This window comes from Muscardinus avellanarius, assembly GCF_963383645.1.
Source record: "Muscardinus avellanarius genome assembly, chromosome: 2".
Lineage (NCBI taxonomy): Eukaryota > Metazoa > Chordata > Mammalia > Rodentia > Gliridae > Muscardinus > Muscardinus avellanarius.
Window position 1 is genome coordinate 134,110,040 of NC_137787.1, and position 20,504 is coordinate 134,130,543.

At 37.9% G+C, this 20,504-nt stretch overlaps 1 protein-coding gene across 1 annotated transcript in view; it reads right to left on the minus strand.

Annotated features, from left to right (window-relative positions):
- The window catches only part of CCDC169 (coiled-coil domain containing 169), a gene marked incomplete at both ends in the record, with an annotated part of 51,186 nt that extends 33,369 nt beyond the window's left edge, over positions 1–17,817 (minus strand). The window contains 4 exons of the mRNA XM_080688808.1: positions 11,615–11,655; positions 11,738–11,848; positions 15,775–15,854; positions 17,735–17,817. Of these exons, the coding sequence (XP_080544934.1) occupies positions 11,615–11,655; positions 11,738–11,848; positions 15,775–15,854; positions 17,735–17,817 (315 nt within the window). The remainder of the gene's footprint in view (positions 1–11,614; positions 11,656–11,737; positions 11,849–15,774; positions 15,855–17,734) is intronic.
- Positions 17,818–20,504: the final 2,687 nt, after the last annotated feature.

Consider the following 20,504-nt stretch of genomic DNA (forward strand, 5'->3'; position numbering starts at 1 on the left):
TTAGGATCCATTAAGTCTGATAAAGAACTCAGCTGAATCCTTAGCTTCAAATCGTAACCAGTAATGAATAAGGAAGCTTAAATTGCCAAGTCAGAACCTGAAAAAATAACTAATGCTCATCAGACACAACAGAAATCTATGTAGCCTGAAGTTTAAGGGTTTTTTGGAAATCTTCAGAAAGCTTCTAATCTTCCCATGAATATCTATAGGTCTTTTCTCGACATACTTGGAAATTCTTGGAAGACACATTAGGTAGCCACTAGGTTCTTTTTCTAGTGGATGCAAACAGAAGATGGCTAAGCCCAGCTAGCCAAAGGGAAGTAAAGGTTTTATGCTTTTATTGAAAAAGTGTTAAATCTCTGCTGAAATCCTTGCTTTCTGTACTGAGAATAACAAAACTGTACTGGAATTTTAAGAAGGTACCAAAATATCTGCAGCTTACATAACAACATAGTTTGATAAGCAAAATCAGGTTGCACATCTTTGAATCTTACTCTTGTTCTTAATCTGTCCGTGGAGGTTGAGGTTAATTTCACAACAGACTTATTTTAATAAAATCTTATTTCTCCTTTACGAAGGAAAGGGAGGAAGGGAACTAACAGTACTTAGTTTTTCAAGCACTGCGCTATTTGTCGTATATACTGTGATATCTTCACAACAACCTTGCAAGATAGCTTAATTAACTCAATCTTCCAGATGAGGAAATTAAACCTCAGAGAGATGAAATAATTTCCTTTGTGTTCCATAGTCTGAATTTGAACCAGGACAGTCTGATTTGAAAAGCCACGATTCTCGATGAAGCAGGTTTTATTCGCTCCATTTTCTCACCTCAACTCTTCAGCTGCACCCGTTTTCTCCCAACATCCTATCCTCTAATTGGCACTTGTTTGCTTTCTTTGCTTTTGCATAATGTGCCTGAAACCTGGACCACATGCTTTATCCTGCCCTGAACCAGAGGCTTCTCAGTGAACATTCTTCTGCTGAACATGCCTAAAACTTTCTCCTTCCTTGGCTTCTGATACCACTCTTCCAGTTGTCCCTCGTCCTTTCTCATTTTCTTCGTCTCACTTATCTTTGCCAAATAACCTCCTTATCCAACATCTTAAATGTTAGCATTTCCCCAGGGTTCCATCCTCAAGCCTTTTTTCAGACTCTGGGTTTTTCCCTCATTAGTCTCTTGCAGGGCTTCAGGTGAAATTTATGACTGCATGATCTCTATTTTCAGAGATAACTTACCATAGTCTAAGACTATTTCTAGTTATTTACTGACCACTGTCATCTTTGTAATACACATAAACAAAACAGACATTCTAATTAGTTCAGATTCCTAGACTCCTGTTTAACGTAACCCATAAAGTTCAAAACCAGAATCCTCAATCATTCTTTTTGTGTGTATATGTGTGGTACTGTGGGTTAAACCCAGAGGCATTCTACCATGAAGCTACACCCTGAGCCCTATTTTATTTTTTATTTTGAAATAGGGTCTCACTAAGTTGCCAAGAGTCTCACTAAGTTGCTGAGGGCCTCACTAAATTGCTGAGGCAGACTTCCAATTTGTAATCTTCCTGTCTAAGCCTCCCAAGCACTGGGATTAAAGACATGTGCCAGCACACCTAGATTCTCAATCATTCTTGAACTCACTCCCAGTCTAATCCCAGAAACCATATGCTCATGAAATCATACCTAAATATATATTTAATCTGTTTTCTCTGCTCCATCACTGCTGAGCCTCCTTCACTTCGACTATGACAAAAGAATCCTGAGTTCTCAGCCTCAATTCTCACCCTACCCAGGAATCCTTTCTCCACTAGGGGTGAGGGAAGATTTTAAAACTACTTAAAATATTTCTTTTTTTTTTTTATTGGTGCACTGTATTCATACATCATAGTAGGATACATACTTTTGTAGACATACATGCACACTTTTCCCAGTCAGCCCCCACCCAATCCCCACCCCATTCTCTCCCTATCCCTCCCTCCCATGCTTGGCTTAGTAGTTGACATCTAGTATTATGGCAATTTATCTAAAATTAAAAATGATAATCTCACATAACAGTTTCATTTGTCTGATACCAAGCTTTTGATGACTTAAAGATAACATTTCAATATTTCTTTTTGCTTTCTTTCTTACCAGAGAATTTTTTTTCTGTTTTTTAGGTGAAACTATCATATATTTATATATTTATTTTTCAGAAAAAAATCTATCCTAATATGGAATATGGAGTCTAGGTACCCAAAACGATCTTGAAAAAGAACAAAGCTAGAAGATATATATTTTCTGATTTCAAACCATATAAAGCTACAATAATTGAAACAGTGTAGTACTATTCTAAAGGCAGATATATAAACCATTGGAGTTAAATAAAAGCCTAGAGCTAAATTCTTCCCTATATTGTCAAGTTATTTTTGACAAGGTTTCCACGAACATTTGGTGGTGGAAATGATAATCTTTTAACTAAATATTGTTAAAAAATAATAATTACATGGAAAAGAATAAAATTGGACCCTTACCTAATCCCATATACAAATATTAACTCAAAATAGATAAAAGACCTAAATATAAATCTTAAGACTATAAACTTTTAGGAGAAAATCTGGGTCATAAAACCTCACAACATTGAAATTGGCAGTGATTTCTTGGTTATGATTTCAATGGCACAGGTAACAGAGGAGTATACAGACTCCCTAAAAAATAAAAAAAAAATTGTATATCCAAAGACAATGTAAACAGAGTTAACAGTTACTAATAGAATGGGATAAAATATTTCCAATTGCTATATCTGAAGGTATATTAATATTCCAACTAGAAATCCTAAAATTTAACAACAATAAAGGCAAACAATACCATTTAGAGATAGGCAAAAGACTAACATAAATAATGAATCTCCACAGATAACCAATCTTAATTGTCTGTTGGATGGAAACTCTTGTTTCTCTGGTTCTGGTGTGTGTTACCTATTTCTTCTTTGTAGTTAATCTCTTTGAGTATTTTCTCTAGTGCTGGTTTTGAAGACAAATTCCTTCAGTTTCTGTTTGTCATGGAAGCTTCTTATTTTTCCATCTAATTTGATAGAAAGTTTTGCTGGGTAGGAAATTTTTGGCTGGAAGTTGTTTTCTTTCAGAGTTTGGAATATGTTACTCCAAGCTCTTCTGGCTCTCATGACTTGGTTTGGGAAGTCTGGAGTGATTCTAATTGGTTTGCCTCTGAATGTCACTTGGCCCTTTGTTTTTGTTGCCTTTAAGATTCTCTGCTTGGCTTCCACATCGGTCATTTTGACAATTATGTGGCGTGGGGATCCTCTTCTCCGATCCTGTCTAAAGGGAGTTCTATAAGTTTCCTGGATCTGTGTATCAACCTCTTGCTCTATGTTTGGAAAATTTTCTGCTATTACTTCTTTGAAGAGATTGTTGATCCCTTTGGTTTCACTTTCTTTTCCCTCCTCTATTCCAATTATTCTTAGGTTAGCTCTCTTAAAATGGGCCCATATTTCTTCAATATCAGATTCCTGTTGTCAGATATTTTTTTCTAGATTAGAAACTATGCGTTCATTTTTGGAATGATCATCTACTAAGAGCGAGATTCTGTTCTCCATGTGTTCTAATCGGTTGTTTGTGCTTTTAATTGCGGCCTTTACTTCATTAATTGCATCCTTTATCTCTTTTTGGCTCTCTCTGAGTTCTTTTCGAAGCACCTCTATTATTTCTACAGTTATTTTCCTGATTTGATCTTCTAGAAATCTCTGATTTTCTGTTTTATCGGGTTCTGATGTAGTGGGGTTGTGGGCATTCATTGCTCCAGTATTATTCCTCTTTCCCATGATTTGGGAAGTTTGTGCCTTCTCTGGGTTCTTCCCTTGGGTCACTATGACTTCCCTTAAGGTGTTCTGGATCTCGAGTCAGTAGTATCTCGGACCCCACTACTCCTTTACTGGGTTTTATCACAGAGTCTCCGACCCAGAGAGTCGATAGAGGCTGCTTTAGACTGTGGGGGGTGCCAGGTTGCAAGTTCTCCTATGGTGTGATATCTCTGCCACCGCCCCTCCCCCACTGGGTCAAGTCCCAGTGAGTACAGTACTGGGATTTCTCCTCTGTGGCCCGCAATTTGACTCACTGTTCTTGAGTACGCAGATGTAGCTATACTGGATTCGGTGAATTTTCTGCTGCTGCCGCCTGTGGCAATATGGCGCCGCTGCTACGCCCTCGGCTATGGGGCTGGCGTTTTTCTTCTTGATTTTGATTTCTTCTGAATCCCTGCAGCGTGTGCTGAGCTCGGCCACTGGAAGCTTTAGATGCTCTCTGCGCGGAGAAATCCCGCCTGGCTGTTCCGCAGTGGCTCACCTCGGCTTGCTGTAGCCGTCCCGTGAATTCGCTGGTGCCGCCGGCAGTATGGCACTGCTGCCGCATCTGCCGCCGCGTCTGCCGTGTCCTCGGGCGCAAGGCCGGTTATCTCCTCTGTGGCTCTGTTCTCAGTCCGCTTTCTCTCTGGAGCCTGGTGATTTTTTGTTTCACTGGTGATGTTGTTTTCTGGCTATGAAAGACGCTGATTTTGTGGTAATGGAGATTTGTTGTTAGCGGGGCTCTTAAGCCCCGCTTTTCTCGGTCGCTATCTTCCCGGAAGTTCCTCTAAAACTACTTAAAATATTTCAGTAGCTTTGCATCACATATAAAAAGGGGGTATTCACATTTCCTAACATGGATATAAAATCCTTTATTATATAGTTCCTGTATATATTTCAAGGTTCATTTTCCATTACTCCTCTCAATTAAACCGGGCATAATAAACAAACAACAACAACAAAACAAGTTTTGTATTATCTCTAACTAGATAGATTCATAGTGACTTTATCATTATCTGATTTGTTTGGGGGGTAGTGATACTTTTATTGGTACCTTGTAATGATATTAAATTTATAAGTCTCATGATTTTAAAATATACTTTTTAGTGTATGTGTGCTTAGAGCAGTGATTCCCAAGTTTTGGTGTATATCAGGATGATCTGAAGAGTTAATGAAGAATACAGAAGAGGCCAAGGCCAGCTGGTCAAAGGATAGGAAATGACCTATGTATTTTTGTGAAGTGCCCAAGTGATTTCATTTCCTACAAAAGTTTCCAGACTGCTGTTCTAAGGCAGCAACCAACAAATTACAGCCTAAAGACAAAATCAAACCACTGCCCATTTTTGTAAACTAAGATTGGTAAGAACACAGCCCATCTATCCACTGAGATGCCATCGGTGGCTCCTTTTGTACTAAGGCAGCAGGACTAACTGCAACAGAGAACAGAGATGTTATGGATGCAAAGCGGAATATCTAGCCTACCTAGACCTCTACAGGAAGTTGGCCAAGCTCTAGAGGAACACTTTGTATCAGGAGACATGCATAAGGATGGTCACCATGGCAATGCTTGACAAAATGGGATTCTGAAAAATCCTCAGTGTATACAAATAGGGGGAAATGAGCAAAAAACATGAGATGTGCAGGATAATATTTTTTATATCATTTTGGACACATAATACGTGTATAAAGTTATTAAAGATAAACGGAATGACTCCTACCAAATGCATGATAGTACTTGCCTATAAAGAGGAAACAAAAGAAAGGGAGATAGGGATGAGAAGAAAAGGGACTTCAACTCTCTTTATAAATTGTTTTTAATAAGGCACTCAAAGTCAAAAAGTATAAAAGATCTAAATATTTGTTAATACTAAAGTATATTGTTGTTTGCCATATTATTGGTTTATCCAAAATTAGAATGACAATACCTAAAATGTTCAATTATAAAGTAATTTACAATTGATAATCTAGTGTAGGGGAATATAATATATACCCTAAAAATGTGTATAAACAATTTAACTGTCCTGATTAGTATAGGATACAAAGTTGTCCATACATTGTTGTATTTAAATATAAATAACTGTTAAGAAGACTAGGTAAAATCCTGTTTTAATCCTTTTTTAGCTGATTTATTAAATTGTTCTTTTTATTCAACATATGGACACAAAAATTACCAAAGTAATTAAAATTACCAATTAGTGACTAAAGTCACTAATTATTAACAGTAGGTACATTGACTAAATCATCAATTCATTTTTTGTCTTTAATTTTCCAAACAAATTAATACATAATACTTTAAAATGAAACGCCATTTTTTTTTCTTTTTTTGTGGTACTGGAGGTGGAACCCAGAGGCCTTCTACCTCTGGGCTATACTCCCAGACCTATTTTATATTTTTATTTAGAAACAGGGTCTCATTAAGTTGCTGAGAGCCTCACTAAGTAGCTGAGGCTGGCTTTGAACCTGTGCGATCTTCCTGTCTCAGCCTCCCAAGCACAGGGATTACAAGCATGCGCCACCATGCCCGGCTAGGGAGTAGTGGTAATACCAGAGGGACTCCAGATGATGGAGGGGAAATCTCAGCAAAGCTTGAACGGAAGGATAGGAGAGGAAGAAAGCTGAGGTTGTTCAATGGAGGAGCTACATATGAATATGTGTAATAGCATAAATATAACATGATTAACCTGGACACTCTCTATTGGTGGGGAGGGAAAGGGAAGGGGAAGGGCATGAAGCACAATGTAAATGTATACCACTGTCAATATGTTCCACTTATAAAAATATTAAATAAAAAGAAACGAAACACCTTTTCTTTTCTTTTCTTTTTTTTAACAGGTCTGGGGATGGAACCCAGGGGCATTCAACCTTCTAGCTACACCCCTTTGTCCTATTTTTTATTCTTTATTTTGAAACAGGTCTAAGTTTTGGAGGGCTTCACTAGGTAGCTGAGGCTGCCTGTGAACCTCGATCCTCTGGTCTCAGCCTCCCCAATGCTGGGATTACCAGCCTGTGCTACCACGCCTGGCACACCATTTCATTTTAAGGTATGCTAATTGCAACCTGTACCCATTCTCCTCTTCCTACCTATGCTCAGTAAAACCCTACTTTCCCAGACCTTCCCTTTCACTGAGGATAGCTATATGACAGAGTTCTAACCAATGAAGAAGAAATTGCTGGATGCAACACCTTGGAAAGCTCTTTAAAAGGAGCTGGCTGGCCTTCGCTTGTACCCATTTTTCTTCACCTACTTCTTTTTGGCTGAGAAAGTGAATGAGGTGAGAAGAAAAAGCAGACCTCTAGGAGCATGGGGACAAACGACGCCACCTACAAAGAAATGGCAGAGTGGAAAGCAAGGAGGAGCCGGGATTCCTGAGGGCATTTCTATTCCATAAGGAGGAGAGAGTAAAGACCTTACTCATTTAAAGCTTTCTCATATTTAGGGTTTGGGTTTGGAATGTCCCAAAACCTCATGTATTCACCAATGTAGCTAGGTTCAGAGGTGGGACATGCCTGACTGGCGGAAGTGTGTCACTGGGCGCGTGGCCTTGACTGCTAGTCCTGTCTCTGGCAGCTCCCCCAAGCAAGTCTAAAGTTACTCACAGTTAGTATTCAAACTAATTGGCATCAATTTTTTTTTCATACTGCGGACGGAACTCAGGAGCATTGTACCTCAGAGCTATACCCCCAGCCATTTTTTTTTTTAAATTTTGAAACAGGGTCTCTCTGAGTTGCAAAGGGCCTCACTAAGTAGCTGAAGCTGTCTGGGAACCGGGATTCTCCAGTCTCAGCCTCCCAAATGTTGGTATTACAAGTGTGCGCCACCACACCTGGCTCAATTTTATACCTGTACAAGTTACTCCTAAAGACTTAATGATGTACAACAATAAAGAGGAAATTTTAAAATGATGTGAATCCACAACTCTATCCCACAAATATAATTTAAGCCTTTTTCTCTATCGACTTAAAAGAACATTTAAAAATGCTTTCAAAACTGGGCATGGTGGCGCACTCTTGTAATCCTAGCAATTGGGAAGCTGAGACAGAAGGATCACGGTCCACAGACAGCCTCAGCTACTTAGTGAGGCCCTTTGCAACTCAGTGAGACCCTGTTTCAAAATAAAGAATAAAAAATAGGGCCGGGGGTGTCACTTGGAGGTAGAATGCCCCTGGGTTCCATCCCTAGTACCACAAAAAACAAATTATTTTGTTTGAATTTCACAAATATTGTTCTTTATATCAAAGAAAAAGATTTAACATATCTTTTGTCCTTAGATATAAAAGATTTCTTAACTACATATAGAATTTTTGGAAATTTAAGTGCTTTTTGCTCAGTAACTGGACATATAATTCCATGAACTGCTAACCAGATTGCTAAGACCCATTTCTCAGAAAACCCTTCCTGTATTTCACTGTTTATTAAAACCTAAGTGCCTGTGCATGGCATCTGCCCATAGAATGGAGAGGACCAGTTCCATTTATACTGCACTTTGTCTTTATGTTTGGTCTGTGGCTTCACTCTTGATTGCTCCATTTTATTCTTAGTCCTTCACTGAAGACAAATACAATGCTTTGCCTCTAGATCTGAACCTCTTAGATAATCATATTTTATTCAAAAATAACAAAAATAGAATGTTTTTATCAGTATGAATGTGTTTCAGAATCTCAATCTCGGATAATAGTAAAAAAAAAAACACTAAATATTCATTAGCTGTGCTCTAAAGCACTTAACCATGTCACCTCAGCATGCAGCTACTGACACCCAATTTCTTGAGAACTGGGGATGGGTTATCAAGGAGGAGGTATCCAGAATATTTTATATTCTGAAGGGTGTATATTATACGTTTTATTCTATAGGTAGTATTAAAATTCTACCTGCTATTATAAAGATACAGCTCTAGCAGCAACTTTTCAAAGTGCCACAAGAGGGAGATATGACTCTACTACAGAAAGATAGGCTGGGGGAGGGGCAAACAATAGTTTTTCTAATTTAGAAACAATGATGTTCTTTTCCTGACCTTCCAAGACATATGAGTATTTCTCAGCTGAAAATAACAGAAATGTATGCAAGTCACTTTATTTCTCAATTCATTGTTAGCAAAATATAAGATATCTTTGTATCTTTCACTGATAAATTGCAGTTATTCAAAACCCCCCAATAAAGGCTCTTGTCCTTAAGATCCCTGTAAATATAGTTGCCAAAATAGCACTCTACTGAGAACTGTTCAAAAAGTATTTGTTGTTATTTCTTATAAACAGTATAGCACAGTGTAATAGAATGGGTGTGGTTTTTTTTTGGGGGGGGGAGGATGGAGTTTGAACCCAGGGGCTTTCTATCTCTGAGCTACACCCTAGCTCCGCCTTTTTTACTCTTTTTTTTTAAATCACTTCCAAAGATTTTTATTATCCACATATTGTTATAGCTATGATACATGAGCAAAAAGCTTTGTTTACAGAGCTGGTTTTCTTAACTGCCTCTTCTCCTGGTGTTCCCTAACTCTTCAAACCAATAATCACAGATGAGGACAGCTTTACTGGTCACATAGATATTAAAAATAAAAAAAAAAACCTTTTATGTACAGTGTTTGTCAGCAATTTACTAAACTTCCTAAAGCTTCATTCACTCACCTTCCCTTTAATGCTCAGATCATCCCTCATTGCAAAGACAATTCAACCCTGTTTGAAACTGGCCCACAGGCTATATAGCAGACGACAAGGCTATGATGCCAGCTTCAGTAATACTTTTTCTCTTTTATGACCACCAAGACCAATGTTCTGTCTGATGGGAAAGGGAACTAACTGGAGGGTTTGACTCTTATTTTGAAACATAATTTCCTTAAGTTTCTGAGGCTGGCCTTGAACCTGGATCCTCCAGCTTCAGCCTCCCAAATGCTGAGATTACAGGCATGTACCACCACACCCAGGTGTGTATGTTTTTTTAAAGGTAAAGAATTTGGTTCCATGCTCAGAGACAGTGTGAACCTAATCTAATATCTTCATCTCTTTAGTTGCATGCACCAAAGGAACTTTAGACTTTTTCTCATGACATTATTTCTGCAAGTATTTCTGCAAGAATGAGATAAAGAGCATTAATTTGCATATTATGTAAAATTAAAGACAAATTATGTTATTGTGATGTTGAATCCTAAAATTTCAGCTGAGTATGGTATTTTCATTTTCAAAACATGCATGTGGTTTTTCAAAAGATGTTTTTCCTGAGCACTTCTCTAATAAAAATGCAACAGGAATTCTGAGGAAAAGGCTATTTTCAAATATACTCTAGACCCAACATAAGTCATACTTTGGGCCATTCTTTACAATTTAAAATTTAAATTTGAATGAATAAAAAGCTAGTGGATATGCTTTGAAAAGCATGAAACATATAAATGTAAATAATTTATCAGAGATTACAATGAACTCCCAAAGAGGAGAAAGATGTCACTAAGGGCAATCAGAAGAGAAGGTAGATGAGTCAACCTAACAAGGTTTCATGCTCACTGAGGAGTGTTGTTAGATTTCATATATCCTTTATATATTTATGTATGTATGTATATTTTATATATGTGTATGTGTATGTATATACGCACATGCATGTATATATGTGAGTGCTTGTGTGTATATACATGTGTGTATGTATATTACAGAGGAACTAGAATGGGCATGTTTTAGAAATGTAAACTATAGCCAGGTGTGCTGCCTTTAATCCCAGCATTCCAGAAGCTGAGACCGGAGGATATTGGTTTGAGGACAGACTCAGCTACTTAGTGAGGTCCTCTGCAACTCAGTGAGACCCTGTTTCAAAATAAAGGGAAAAAAAATAGGGCAGTGTAACTCGGAGGTTGAATGCCCCTGGGTTCCATCTCCAGATCTGCAAGAATAATAAATAAATAAATAAATAAATAAATAAATAAATAATAAATAAGACTAAAAAATAGGGCTGGGGGTGTAGCTCGGAGGTACAATGCCCCTGGGTTCCATCTCTGGTGCCACAAAAATAAATAAAAGAAAAGAAAAGAAATGTAAACTATATACAATGGAATTTTACTTAGCCATAGAGAACAATAAAGTATGTCATGTGCCAGAAATTAGAACTAGAGAATCTTAAGTGAAACCAGCTAGCCACAGAAAGTCAAAGGTCTAATGTTTTCTCTCATGGACAGAAGCTAGAGAGAAAATAGGAAACAAAAGGGACTTTAGATAATTGAGGAGAGAGACCAGTGTAACCGTAGAAGGGGATCCGAAGGGGAAAAGAAAGAATTGATGGAAGAAATGATTCAAATTATCCTATGCCCATGTCTGAAGCTATCACTTTAAACCCATTATGTATGGAAAGAGGCAGAGTGGAACCTGAAAGGAAACAGCCCAAGACCTTTGTGCGTGTGTGTATGACTCTGAATCTCACTATGATATGTAATTATAATGCACCAGTAAAAGTGTAGGAAAAATAAATGTAAAATGAATGTACCTTGTGTTAAAGCCAGGTTTCTTCAGACTACACTGAGCATGTAGACAAATTCGGGTTTCCAGACAGTCTGATTATCTGCTTACTGAGATTCTTTTTCTTCCATTTTGTCTATACCTACACCAGAATCCCTGCCCAGCTACAGGGGAGAGTAAGCTTTCAGCCTTGTTAATGGATTCTTTGCAAGCAGGGAAGAGTTCCCCTGATCAAAATATTTTATTTGGATCCTGCCACAGTCTTTATTCCTTTGTTCAGAACCCATCAGGAATGAAAATATATATAATTTCCTGCAGTTACTTTTTGCTTAACCAGCTTTTACTCACCACTGGCATTCGTTCATAGACACGAATAGAAGATAGTCTATCTACAATAAAGCAAATATGGGCAATTGATATTTTATCAGTTTTGACTCAATTTATAAGGCATACATAGGATTGCTTTTGTACCTGAAGGATTTCCACGGATTTTTTCCATTTTCTCTTCAAGAGATACAATTTGCTTTTCTAGTTGATCATTCAGTTCAAGTTGGGTCTCATAACGAGCTTTCCACTCACCACCTGAGTAAAGAGTGGGGAGGGCAAATCAAAACTAGTCTACTAGATCTCATTTATTCATGAAAATACCAAGAAACAGTTCAATCTTTCTGTTACTGTACTTTATTAGCAATACATTTTGAACTAGAAAATAATGAACTGGAAAGGAATTTTGAAGTATGTAGTCTTATGTTAGGATTTTCCAGATTGCAGGGCCTGAACCTCCCCCCCTCAGGCTATCATAGTCAGACAGACCTCCCCATGACTATTAACATTCTTGTTCTTCCTTACACTCCACAGTAAGCTCAGCTAGTTCTAAGTCTGCTTAACAACAACAAAAATGCAAACCAGTCGGTTTTAAAACAAAATGTAATCTGTTCTTAATCTAGGCAATGGTTAGTCATTGAGTCTAGGTTCCAGAGTTACTCTGGTATGCCTTTGGTACTGTTGAAATACTTCACATCTATTTCTAATCTATCCTGCCTATACTAATTATTGCCACATTGCCCAAATTTACCTGAGGAGAAATACATATAAAATAGGGCACTCTCCTTTACAGAAATCTTAGGATTTGCATTTCTCTGATGGCTCAAGATGTTATATATTCATTGGCCATTTCTTCTCCTTCTCCTTCTCCTTCTCCTCCTTCTCCTCCTCCTTCTTCTTCTTGTTCTTCTTGTTCTTCTCCTTCTTCTCCTCCTTCTTCTCCTTCTTCTCCTCCTCCTTCTCTTCCTCCTCCTCCCCCCCCCTCCTCCTCCTCTTCTTCCTCCTCCTTCTCCTCCTTCTTCTTCTCCTCCTTCTTTTTCAGTACTTGAAATGGAACCCAGGGGCATTCTACCTCTGATCTAAATCCCCAGTCCTATTTTTTTGTCTTTTTATTTTTAAAACAGGGTCTCACTGAGTTGCAAAGGGCCTCACTAAAATAGCTGGATTGTCTGAGAACTACAATCCCGGATCTCAGCCTCCCAAATGCTGAGATTACAAGCATGCCCCACCACACCCGGTCTGTATTTTTTTGTTTGTTTGTTTGTTTAATGTATGCTTAGCCGGGTGTGGTGGCACATGCTTGTAATCCCCTCACTTGGGAGGCTGAGACAGGAGGATTGCGCAGGTTCGAAGCCAGCCTCGCTGGCTTAAGAGACCCTGTTTCCAAATAAAAATATAAAATAGGTCTGGGAGTGTAGCCCAGAGGTAGAAGGAACCCCAGTACCACCAAAAAAAAAAAGTATGTTTATTGATTTGGTTATTTGACATTTTTTGTTTATTGATTTGGTTGTCATTTTTTGGTATTGACTTTTTAGTTCCTTGTATATTCCAGATATTAATCTTTTTTCAGAAGAGTAGGGGGCAAAGATTTTCTCCCATTCTGTTGGCTTTCTCTTCACACTATTGTTTTTTTTTTTATTGAGGCTTTTTAATTTGATGTCATCCTATTTATTGATTCTTGTTTTTTTTTTTCCTGAGCTATAGGAGTTCTATTGAGGAAGTTATTGCCTAAAGCTATACTGGAGTGTTGATCCTGTGTTTTCCTCTTGTAGTTGCAAAGTTTCTGATTTTCTGTCTTTGATTCATTCTAAGTTTATTTTTGTGCAGACTGAGAGAGAGAAATCTGTTTTTATTCTTCCACATATAGATACCCAGTTTTCTAAGCACCATTTGTTTAAAGACTGTCTTTTCTCAGCTGGACATGGTGGCACAGGCTTGTAATACCAGCATTTGGGAGGCTGAGACAGGAGGATCAAAGTTGGCAGACAGCCTCAGTTACTTAATGAGGCCCTTTGCAACTCAGTGAGACCCTGTTTCAAAACAAAAAATAAAAAATAGGGCTTGGGGTATGGAGGTAGAATGCCACTGGGTTCCATCCCCAGTAATGCAAATAATAATAAGAAGAAGACTGTCTTTTCTCCAACATGTTTTTGGCACCTTTGTCAAGGATCATATGACTATATCTGTGTGGGTTTCTGTGTCTTCTCTTCTGTATCACTGAACTACATGTTTTTTATGCTAGTACCATGCTGTCTTTGTTACTATAACTTTGTAGTATAACTTGAAATCAGATATCTTGATGCCTCCCAAATTGCTTTTTGCTTAGAATTGCTTTCTCTTCTGGGTTGTTTTTTCTAGTTCTGTGAAGAATGATATTCATATTTTGATGTGGCTTGCATTGAATCTGTAGATCACTTTTGGTGATATGGCCATTTTAATAATTTTAAGTCTACTTATCCAAGAACATGATAGGTCTTTTGCCTACTAGTGTTCTATATTTTTTCAATGTACTGTAATTTCTCTTGTAGTAGTCTTTCACTTCTTTGGTTATATTTATTCTAGATTTTGTTTTGTTTTTAAGGCTATTTTGAATTGTTTTTCTGATTTCTTTCTTGGTGGATTCATTGCTTGTGTATAAGAAAGCTACTGACTTTTCTATGTTGATTTTATATCCTTGCTACTTTGCTCAATTTATCAATTCTATAAGTCTCCTGGTGTAGTTATTAGGATCTCCAAATAAAGAATCATATCATCTATAAATAGGGATAATGATAGAAGTGATGAGAGCAGATAGCCTTTTGTTAGTCCTAATTATAGAGAAAATGCCTTCTTTCCCCCCACTCAGTATGATGTTGGTGTTGGTTTTTTTTCAGAGGTCCTTTTACCCCTAGTATTTTTCAGTTATCATGGAGGGGTGTTGAATTTTCTCAAAGGCCTTTTCCGAATCTAATGAGATGAACATGTGCTTTTTGTCCTTGATTCTATTTATGCAGTATATATGTTTATTAATTTGTAAATGTTGAATCATCCTTGCATCCCTAGGATGAAATCATCTATTTTTAAAAGAAATATTTCTTCCATTTTTGTTCCAACCATTTAATAATCCTTTACTAATAGGCTAGTTTTTAAATTGGTCCTCTGAAAATTTCTGGGTATTAAATTATAAAAACTGAATACAGTAATTCTCTAACAGTTATCACTCTTATTATTTTTTTCACATTTTATTCCTTGACTTGAACTTTCAAAACAATATTACATTTTAATAATGGAACCTAAAATCTTTTTCTTCCCCAGCAATGGAACTGCCTCTAATGTTTCATCATTAAGTATTAGGCCATTTTGAGAAAAATATAGTAGTCTTTCCTTATCTTGAAATAAGAAACATAAACAAATTTATCAACAAATTCTAACATATACTGAGTTTTTTAAAAGTCTGATCTATTAATATATTACCTAATAGCCAAAGGCGGTTGAAGTCAGAAACCAAAGTCATTTAGCTACTAATCCTTTTTGTTCATAGCCCTCCAATAGAGAAAAGAAAAAGTATAAATGGATTAAAGTACCAAAGCACACTTAATAATCCTTATAAGCTACCCCTGTCCTTTAGCATTTAGTTCAAGAACAAGAAAAGGTAACTTTATGCCCTCACTTGAATCATGCTAGGGTCCCTTTCCCTAAGTTCCCATTTCATTTGACACTTTCTCTCAGTAGTCAGTGAACCATTTTAAATGGGGAAGAGAAAGGTCTTCTATTAAAAATGTTGCCATATGACAGTCTTAGTCAATATTTGTGGAATAAATTAATATATACATTATAAACTTGAATAATATATGGGTATGTGTGTCTGCTTCACTTTCCCATACACACACATATTCTTCCAACACAACAGTCAAATCCTAGATAAAGATTTTAAAGTTATACTCCAAAATCAGTAGTTAAAATAGGAAGGGTGTGACTTAAATAGAAAATACGTAATATTTTATTATTTACTAATGAAATATGTTGATATCATTTTGTGAATTTATGAACATTTTAACATTGTAAGGTAGAAAATAATTATACAGTAATAGGTTTGACATGCTGAAGTATCAGTTTTAAAGCCTTTATTAAAAATTCCATAGGTATCCTGACAAAATGAGCACTTATCATATAGAAGTCACATATATAAATGTTTACTTATATACCTTCATTGTCAGTATTGAGTTTGGCTTCCAGTTCTGCTATCTTTTGTCTTATTTCAAGCATTGAGAGTTGTACTACATCCCTGTTATTAAAAAGATATTATTAATTACAGTTCAATTAAAAGTTAAATGAAAAGACTGTATTTCTATCTTTTTAATAAACTTCTTTAAATCTTCAAAAATGGAAAGAAAAGACTAATATATAGTAATCTCTCATTATTTCAGGAACAATTTATTATGAAATATTTATTGAAGGTATAGTTGAATATCAGAAATCAGACAAATGATGGTTTCTAATTAGTCAATTTCAGAAGGAATGCAATGAAGCTCAAAGCTCCCAGATAACCATCGGAAGTCATTTACTCTTAACTTCAATATGATCCAAAAGAAGTTGAGGTAACAACTGACAACCTGAAACACAGTAAGAAGAAAAGCTAATGAAATCTGAGAAATTCAGCATTCCCGAGGCTAGCTATTTAGGACATCAATAAATAACATGAATTATAACAGAACAATTATTTATTTAGTAAATATTTTGAATGCCTTATATATTCAAGGCACACTACTAAAGATAGTACAGCCAGCAAGTTGACAGAATAACAGCAATAGCAACAGCTAACTTCCACTGGATGTTTACCAAAGCCGGTGTGACACACTTTTTTTTTTTTTTTGTGGAACTAGAGATTGAACCCTGGAACATTAGACCTCTGAGACAACTCCAGCTCTATTTTTTATATTTTATTTTGAGACAGCGTCTCACTAAGTTGCAGAGGGCCTCACTAAGTAGCTGGGGCTGGCCAAAGCCCTGCAATCAGCCTCCCAAGTACTCAGATTACAATCATATGCCACCATACCTGGCCAGTGTAAAACTCTTTATGCTAACATTTCATTCCATCTTGGCAATAACCGTAGAAGTATAAATATTTGTATAGTTGTATTTGTATAGCACGAACTATTTGTATAAAGCTGAAGAAGCTGATTTAACAGGATTACTTAACATAAACAAGATCGTATAGCTACTGATAAGAGCTGAAATAAGACTTTATATAAAATTCCTTTGAAGTACTTGTTCTGACCAGGTACTGGTTCAGAGAGCACATAGAACCTGTCCTCAAGACAGGTCCTCAGTTTGGTACAAGATTAAGAATTAGGCAATTGGTAATCTGATTGGAGCTACAATAGAAGAAAACAAAGGATGCATGGGTCACATGGAAGAATTTAAATTTCAGTTCTGTGGGTGGGATCAAGATTATTTGGGGGGGGGGGAGAAACCCTAGCATATTCAAAGTTGTTTTCGTTGCTGCTGTTTTTTTCTGTAGTACTGTGGATAGAACCCAGGGGCCTTCTGCCTTCGATCTATAACTCCAACCCTATTTTATATCAAGGAGGACCTCCCTATATTGCTGAGGTTGGTCACCTGCGATCCTCCCATCTCAGCCTCCCAAGTTCTGGGGTTACAGATGTGTACCACTGTGCTTGGTTATTTTCAAAATCTCAATATGAAGTACTCATATCGTTTTAAATGTCAGTATAGGGGGCTGGGATATATCTATGATAGAACTTTTGCCTGGGATTTGCCAAGACCCTGAGATCTATCCCCAGGAAAGCAAAAGTGTGATGGAGGACAAGAGGCAAAGAGGAGGGCCACACTTTTACAAAATGTCACCATTTCTGAAGTTCTTCTAAAGAAAGACTTAATAAAATCCTTGGGACATTAAACTGACACACCTGAATTTTGTGAAACATAAAAACGAAACACATATTTTAGTATTGCAGTATATGGACTTCATGTGCTTTCGTGGATCTGATCCTAATTAATCAACAAGGCAAAAGGATCTTCCGCAGGTGGCCCTGTTCTGTGCCGTAATCACTCGCGGGCTGTCTCCCCGCGTCCGGGCAGGGGCCAGCCTGTCCCCGAGCGCCGCCCAGGGGAGGCGCAGGGACCCACGCCCGGCGGACTCACTTCATGTGGATCTCTTCCAGCAGCTCCAACTTGAGTTGGTCGGTGGTCACACCTTCGAAGTTGTCGTCTCGTCCCTCCCCCATGGCGGCAGGTCAGAGAGCTCCCGCGTCCTTCTCCTCCTCGCTGCTTAGAGGAGGCGACCTGAAGAGACCCGGGACGCAGGGAGAGCGACCTAGTCGCCTGGAGCCGTTGCCATGGCGAAGTGCCTCACGGTAACCAGCTCCCGCCGCGCCGCACTGCGCGTCACACGTGACGTCACAGTGACAAGGACTCCTAGTCATTCATTAAGTTCAAAAAGTCTTAAGCTGTCATCAGTTACCCTTTAACTGTCTCGGCTGGGGACCACCTGGGCTTTCTCCCTTGCTGGTTTGGCTCTCCATTTCTATGCTTAGTTTTTTTCATAAAAGTCAGCATTGTCTAACTTTTAGACTCAGCTTTGTGGGAAGATTTTTTCATCTTGGAGGGGTTTCCTTTCTCCGTTGTGCTAATGCTTGCTGGAAGCTGCTGCTGTTGGTAACTTTTCTATTTTAGATACTGGTATTTTGAGGGTTTGCCTGGTTGCTAGCTATCTTGTGTTGTCTACTGATATTTTTACACAGTCTTCCAACATCAGTATGCCGCTGCAGAACTGCTATACTGCTTTATTGATTCAGTTTCCCAATCTTGGGGTGCGGTTGTGATATTCTAGGTCCCTCTGATCCCCATCTTGCTTTTTTTTTTTTAATCTGATCTATTATTTTCCTCTATCTTTTAAATGTATTGTGAAGCCGGGCGTGGTGGCGCACGCTTGTAATCCCCGCCCTTGGGAGGCAGAGACAGGAGGATCGCGCAGGTTCGAAGCCAGCCGCACGCGCTGGTTAGGAGACCCTGTTTCCAAATAAAAATGTAAAAATAGGTCTGGGAGTGTAGCCCGGAGGTGGGTTTCCAGGAACCCCAGTACCACCAAAAATAAATAAATAAATAAATAAATAAATAAATAAATAAATAAATATGTATTGTGAATAGAGGTGGTTTTTAGTTTTGGAAAAACAAGGTCTTCAGAACAATGAAATATTCTCTTCAAAATATTCCTGTTGCTAAAATATGTATAAAATTGCAAAATTCATTAGGAATTCTTTTGAAAATAGTCGTTAGCTTGGTAAGAAAAGACCAGAGAACTTCTTTCCCTTTGAGCAGAGCATTATTTTATCAGATTTACCTGAGAAGTGGAATGTATAATGTTTGACGAACAAGCCCTAAGCCTGTATTTTCTTAATATCAGATGGAAAACCATATACCAGTTATCTGTTCCAGAAGAGGACTCCAAACATTTCTGCCAATTGAGTCTTGGCATCAGTTACCAAGGAACACATAATAGTCAAGCACTGTAGGGAACAATATATAATTTACATAGAGACAGAGCAGGATCCACTCTAATAGTATGCATGGGTTCCTCCTGGTCAGCGGATCCCATAGGTATCTAACGCAGAGCCCATGTGTACACCTCTTGTGCTGCAGTGAAACAACACTGACCCCTTTTCCTAACAATTCTGAATCACTAAAATTTGGGGATGTGCCTAAGGGCCATGGACAAATGACTAGGCAGATCAAAGCACCACAGACTGAGCTTGAAACAAGGGAGGGTATTACCACACAAGGCCAGGCTGTATGAGATCTTCATCTCTTGATAAGGAAGTGTTCCAGGATTGAGGCCCATTCTAATGTGGTAACAAACAGGTATTTGGTTCCTGGCACAGAGTTCCTAAAACCTTTTTAATTTCCTGAATGCTTTTTATTATTCATAATCTCCTTTCAACCATAACTGATTTTACATTGAGGTCAGTCTTGGAAGAGGGAGATGGTTGCTAGAGCTAGCAACTATATAGTTAGATATTTGGAACTTTTAGATCTGTATATTCTTCTAACCCCTCACCATCAGGGAGATGTTCCAGGAAGGGGTGAAACTGAGTTAATCACCATGGGCAATTATTTCATTATGCCTATGTAATGGAGCCTCTATAAAAGCCCTGAATGATAGGGTTCATAGAGCTTCTGGATTGGTGAATGCATGCACATGCCTGGAGGGTGGTGCACCCCAACTCTATGAAGACAGAAGTCCATTTTCTTTAGCCTAAGACCCTTCTATAAAGGGTCAGATGGCAAATATTTTAGGCTTGTGGGCCCTATAGACTCTTGGAACTACTCAGTTCTGGCAGTATAGCAGAAAACAGCCATATAGGCAATATATACACAAATGGGTATAACTGTGCTCCCATAAATTGTATTGTGGGGGCAGGAAGGGGAATGGGGATTAAACCCAGGGACATTCTACCTTTGAGCTACAATCTCTACCTTCGTTTATTTCTTACTTTAAAACAGTTTCACTAAGTTGCAGAAATCCTTGCTGTTTCTGAGGCTGGCCACAAACCTGCAGGTCTCAGCTTCCCAAGTATTGGGATTATAAGTGTGCACCACCACACCCAGAACACAACTGTATTTTTGAAAACAGGTGGGCATTTAGAGTTGGTCTATGGGGCATATTTGAAAACTTCTGGTCTAAGGTAATTTTTCATACTCAAAGCTCCAAATATTTGTCATCTCACTTCCTAAACCTGACAAAAGGAGAGACTGGAAGCTATTTACCAACTCAATTGTAGTTCTATTTTGGCAACTATTACTTTATACCTGGTCCTAGAGGGAAAAAAAAGCACCATGGATTCTGTATTCCTAGAAGACAAGCCAAATAGATACATTTGAGGCCAAACAATTCAGAAAAAATTTTATTTACAAG